This window comes from Gracilinanus agilis, chromosome 2, assembly GCF_016433145.1.
Source record: "Gracilinanus agilis isolate LMUSP501 chromosome 2, AgileGrace, whole genome shotgun sequence".
NCBI classification, from domain to species: Eukaryota; Metazoa; Chordata; class Mammalia; order Didelphimorphia; family Didelphidae; genus Gracilinanus; species Gracilinanus agilis.
Genome location: NC_058131.1, coordinates 182852759 through 182858885, shown reverse-complemented (window position 1 = coordinate 182858885; position 6127 = coordinate 182852759). Strand labels below are relative to the sequence as shown.

General features: G+C 40.8%; 1 protein-coding gene across 1 annotated transcript in view; it reads left to right on the top strand.

Moving 5' to 3' along the window:
- The first annotated feature begins 1411 nt into the window (after window positions 1-1411).
- The window catches only part of FAM167A (family with sequence similarity 167 member A), a 23955-nt gene continuing 19239 nt past the window's right edge, over window positions 1412-6127 (top strand). Inside the window, exon 1 of the mRNA XM_044660908.1 lies at window positions 1412-1780. Within this exon, the coding sequence (XP_044516843.1) occupies window positions 1412-1780 (369 nt within the window). The remainder of the gene's footprint in view (window positions 1781-6127) is intronic.

Here is a 6127-nt window from a genome sequence, read left to right as displayed (position 1 = left end):
GAATTATAATATACAACATTAAGTGATAAGTTCACTGAAAAGGTGCAAAATAAAACTAGATCTGAGATTGGAAAGGGACCCATCACCCTCAGGAAGATCCAGAAAAGCTTCTGAGAAAAAGTAGCATTTGAGCTGAAAGTTTAAAGGTTGGCTGGGGATTCTGCAAAGAAAGATGAGAAAGGACATTGCAGATATGGGAAAAGTGTGAGCCAAAGCACAAGGGTATGAAGAAGTCATATTTGGGTGCAGAGCAGGGATTTTTAACCTTTATTATGTCATAAACCCCACTGGCAGTCTAGTGAAGCCTAAGCCTTCTCAGAACAATATTTGTTGCCTACATCCATTAACTGAAGGAAATGCTAAATTTCAATTCAAGGTTAGTGAAAATACAGGTGTATTTTTTCCCATTTAAATTTATAGGCCTTCCTCCTCCTTAAAATCTGATCCATGGACCCCAGATTTAAGAATACCTGATATATAGAATTATACAGTTTGGCTGAGAGAAACATCAGTCCATAGTCAAGTGAATGAATGGATGTATGAATGAATGAATGATAAAAGCATGTATTCGGGGCTTCCCAGGTGCTATTTGCTGCCTAAGTGCTGGAGATACAACAAAAGAATCAAGAAAGTTCCTGTCCTCAAGGGGCTAACAAAAGAAGACAGCAGACATTGGACAGGGATGTCCAGGGGAGAGCTGTTTTGGTCCCCCAGGTCGCAGACATGATTAGAGGAGTCACAGGGCAATTAATTCACATATTCTTTCTAGAACTAAGAAGGTTGATTTGAGTACTGTGAAGATGCCCCTTAGAACAGCACAAACCTTGAGCTGTTGCCTTTCAGCATCCTGGGAACCCTGGTGTTAAACTCTTAAACTCTTTTGTTCACACTGGAGCCATGCTGAGTCTATATACTCATTCCCCAAGTGCACCACGCACCAGGTACCTGAGCAGAGCTTCCTGCCTGGCACTAAGGAGTGTCCTGGTTATTCTTCAGCATATGCCCTACTCTGCCAGCAGGGATAGAGGGCTCACTTTTCAACACTGCCTAGTGCTCTGCTTACCCCTTCTGGGTCTTCCTGGCAAAAATTTCCTCCAAAGACTCCTGCATATGCTTGTCTGTTCCTGCCCCTTTGCACAGGACAGAACCATCAAGACTCCAGGAATGATCTTAAATCCAGGACCGACCCAGCTACATTTCTGAAAGGGAGCTACAATTGCTGTATTAGTTGTGTCATTGTGCCTTTCTCTGTTGGTTCCAGGGGCTATAAGCAACCCCAGTCCTGTGGATCCTCTACATCATCATCCAGGCAATGATCTCAACAGCCTGGGGCTAAGGAGGAGGAAGAAAAGAGGAACTGCACTGTATTTCCAGCAGCCCTTGATGCTTTGGTGCACCAGAAGATTGTAGGATGGCTGCATCTCAAATCCACATAGAGGAAGTGGTGGATGGAGAAGGAGGCTACTTAGGGGCAACTCCTCCTCCTGATGACCACCTCCTGAACCTAAAGGTCCTCACAGAGAAACTGAGGCTGCAGACCCGGAGGCCTTCCTACCTGGAATGGCAGGCCAAGTTAGAGGAGCAGACATGGAGTTTCCCCAGGTCTTCTGATGAACAGGAGAAAGAACCAAGGAAATCCAGGGAAGAGGAATTATCCCCTGTAAGGAAGCTGCAACAGCTACAAGAGAGTCCCACCCAAAACCAGCCACCTCTGACTCACAGAAAACTGGATACCTTTGAGAGTATAGATGAAGCTTTGCGTTGGCTAAGGAAGGAACTGGTGAGTGGTTTACCTTTCAAATCCTTTTAGAAAAAGAAAGGATGTTAGCTTGATTCATCCCCAGCCTACAAATAAATAAATGCCATTTTCCTATTATCTGAGGGCAAAAATAATAATTTTTAAGTTGAACAAGTCACCTGGGATGATATGCCCACCTCCATGAAAATAGAGTAGACAGGTTCATTTGCACCCATTTTGTTCTTTCCCAAGCAGAATTATGAAGTGAGCTATTTTTCTTTCCTAATTCCTTTTGCCTTCCTTCCTCCCATTCCTATTTTGAGACATCAGGGTACCTAGTGCCTTTGTAAAACTGTTCTCTTTGATGGCAATGACTCTCCCCAGCACCCCACCCCAACTAGCCTCCTCTCCTTCATACAAACTTCTACCCTCCCCTGTCCAACTCCTGTAGGGTGACTGTGATGGTGGTGTTGGAGGTATAGTGAAAAGATCATTGAAGTTGGATTTGGAAGACCAATGCTCAAAGGAGACTTGGTACAGCAGAAACCGTACTAGATTTGTAGTCAAAAGACTTGACTTCAGTCCACACTCTGTTCCTTATTATCTGCATGCCTTTAGGCAAGTCACTTAACCTTTCTAGATCCCAGGTCCTGGCCAAATGAGAAGGTTGGGGACCAGAGGACATCTGAAGTCCCCTTTAATTCTTAATCTAGAGTTCTCTGATCCTAACTCTCACTGTGCCACTTTAGCTGCTCCAATGAGGATAACCATTTGCCTATCTTTCTGGATTGCTGCGAGTCTCATTAATGAGGCTGATCATAGATGAGAAGTGCTTCTGAATAGCCTCTATGAATGAGTTATAATTAACCAGGATACCCCATTCCCCCCTTCCCCACCATCACTTTCAATGAGGTTTTCCTGTAGCATTCCAAAGCCAGATGGTAATGACTACTTTTATCTGCCACAAGGAATTAGAGCTGGTCCTCAAAGCAGGCTGAGTAGACAATTGCCCCCTTAGTCTGATTTAAGAAGGTTCTGAAAAACATATTATGTATGGAGCCTTCATCCAGGCCAATTAGCTTTCCTGATGAAGGGTTTAAGCATTGAGTTAACTGGAAGGGAGTAAACCTTTAGGTAACCCAGGCATTAGCAGGGATTAGTTATCTGATTCACTGTAAAACCCTTTTTGTTTTGGGCTTGCTGATGAAAATCCTGCCTGCTTTTATGTCTTAGTATTGCATAACTTAGTGGCTAGAGAGAGATGAATCTCTCTTTAAATTTCACTGAGGCTTGGGTTCCCATTTTTTTTTTTTTTGGACTATACCTGTGATCTCACTTGTGATCACCTGCTGATATCAATATAGGTCATAGGTCTGAAACTACCTTCCATGTACCCTTTTTTTTAAAGAGAATTGCCTGGGGCAGTAGGAAGTTAAGTGGCCTGCTATTGATCACACCATCACCATCTTTTGGAGGTCAAATTTGAACCCAGATCTTCATGACACCTGAGATCTACTTTCTCTCCTATACGTCTTCTATATGAATTGTTTTCAGGGTATCATGATGAACATTAATTCTTCCTGAAGATGCAGGGGTCGACATGTCGAAGGTATAGGTGACTTCTGAATCTGTACTTACTCCAGGATCATCCCCTTTTCATCATACCAGCTTGTCATTTGTCTCTCTCAAACTAGGGAGAAGGCAAAAAAGAAATCACATTATTTGATAGTCTAACCCTTTAGGTTCTTGTTCATCACAATCTGATTTTTACTCACAAGATTTTTTTAAATCCTTATCTTTCATCTTAGAATCAATTCTGTGTATTGGTTCCAAGGCAGAAGAGAAGAAAGCGCTGACAATGTGGGTTAAGTGGCTTGCTCAGGGTCACACAGCCTGGACGTGTCTGAGGCCAGTTTTGAACGCAGGACCTCTCATCTCTAGGCCTGTCTCTCAACCCACAGAGCTACCTAGCTGTCTCCAGATTTTACCTTTTAATTATGCTTTGTGCCGTATACCTTCTCCTCATCCCCAAATACAAGATGTCAAAATTTGCCTTCTGAGGCTTTGAAGAAGAAAAGGATGGAGAGTCAGGAGGTCTGGGCTCCAAGCCTAGCTCTACCACTAACTAGACATGTGAATTTGGGCAGATCACAAACTCTCTGAGCCCCAAGTTTTCTTTTGCAAAAATGAAGGGTTGTATCTAAGGTACTTTCCAATTTCAGCATTTTCCAGTTAGCAACCCAGATGAAGTCTCTACCCAAGTTCAAACTTAACAAAAAAGTTTTGTTTTTTTTTGTTTTGTTTTGTTTTAGATTTAAATATTTTATTTTTTTAGAAAAATTTTCCATGGTTACATGATTCCTGTTTTTACTTTCCCCTTCCTCCCCCTTTAACCCACCCCCCATATCCAACACACATTTCCACTGGTTTTAACATGTGTGGTCAGTCAAGACTTATTTACATATTGATAGTTGCATTGGTGTGGTCATTTAGTGTCTACATACCCAACCATGTCCGCATCAACCCATCTGTTCAAGCAGTTGTTTTACTTCTGTGTTTCCACTCCTGTAGTTCTTCCTCTGAATGTGGGTAGTGTTCCTTTCCATAAATCCCTCAGAATTGTCCTGGGTCATTGCATTGCTGCTAGTACAGGAGTCCATTACATTCGATTTTACCACAGTGAATCAGTCTCTGTGTACAATGTTCTTCTGGCTCTGCTCCTTTCGCTCTGCATCAATTCCTGGAGGTCTTTCCAGTTCACATGGAATTCCTCCAGTTTATTATTCCTTTGCACACAATAGTATTCCATCACCAACATATACCACAATTTGTTCAGACATTCCCCAATTGAAGGGTATCCCCTCATTTTCCAGTTTTTTGCCACCACAAAAAGCGTGGCTATAAATATTTTTGTACAAGTCTTTTATCTATGATCTCTTTGGGGTACAAACCCAGCAATGCTATGGCTGGATCGAAGGGCAGGCAGTCTTTAATATATGCAGTTTTATGTCACTCCCAACCTTTAGATCCCCATGTTGGAAAACTGGGCTTTATATTGGATTGCGCCCCACCAGCATACATGAGATGAACTTCAGGCAAAAGTAACTTGAAAACTTTCTAAGTGACTGGGGAAGTCAACCTTACGTGAATAATTGAATAGATAATTCCTGATGTGGAATAGCTTTGTGGAGAGAGGGGTGAAAGGGAGGGAGGAAGGGAGAGAGAGGTGGGGGAAGGGAGGAATAAAGAGAGAGAGAGAGAGAGAGAGAGAGAGAGAGAGAGAGAGAGAGAGAGAGAGAGAGAGAGAGGGAATTTCTGCAAGTTTTCCAATATTTCAAAGCATATTTGTATCATTATATTTATCTTTGAAACCAACAAGAATATTAATGGCCAAATGATCTAGTAGGTGGAAAATATTGTGTTTGTTTATTTTTATGCAATTATACTCTCATAGTAGAAGCACAATCTCCAACTGTTACAAAGGTTCACTACTAATCACTGGGATCTCTTTTAGCATTTTTCCAGTTTGTGAAGGAAACTTTGCAATTCATTACCATGCCCTTGTTCTTTTAATTTGTTAACTCACATAGATACTGGTACCTCTTCCCATCAAAGCACCAAACACGGTTATGATTCCCCAAGGATATCTCACTAAGGCATTCCACTGCCACCAAACAGCTTATTGTTTCCTCTATTCTTCTTACATCAAAATCAGCCAATCAAAATCATCTTGTTCTCTGTTCTTACAGGATACCATTCCAGACCAAAATACAGTGGTCATTACAAGATCTGAGTAATAAATGTTAATTAATACAAATGTATAAGTAAGATAATCAATAGTCTCATTTAGGAAGAAAAATATTTTAAGCCATATGTTTACTGAAGACTTTTAAACAATATTATATAGATTGTTTAGTCTAGCTTCATTAAACTGGAGGGAAAATTATTATTACAAAGAAAAAGCAAAATTTAATTTAAAAATATAAATGGTGTATGCATGAACATCATAGAATTATTCCAGACCTCTGTGCTTAGTTGTATCTGACCTAAACATGGTTGATGTGTTTTAATTCTCTTATGTCTACATACCCTACTAATGTATTTATAAAACACTTCACCTCTCTGTCTATCTCAGCATAAGATCCCATTGCACCTATGGTAAACTTCAGAATGTTTAGTGTCAAGATATGTCTTGAGAAAAATGACTTTCTGAAAATAATGTTATTTATGGCTTCATTTCCCCGAAGCAGGGGAAAATGATGATTGTGCAGAAAGCAGTGAGGCAAAGTATATTCCTCCTTTTAAAATGACCATGCCAGAGAATAATAAATTTAGAAGTTAAAGCAGACTCAGATGTCATAAATTCGACACCTTTATTTTACACTTAAG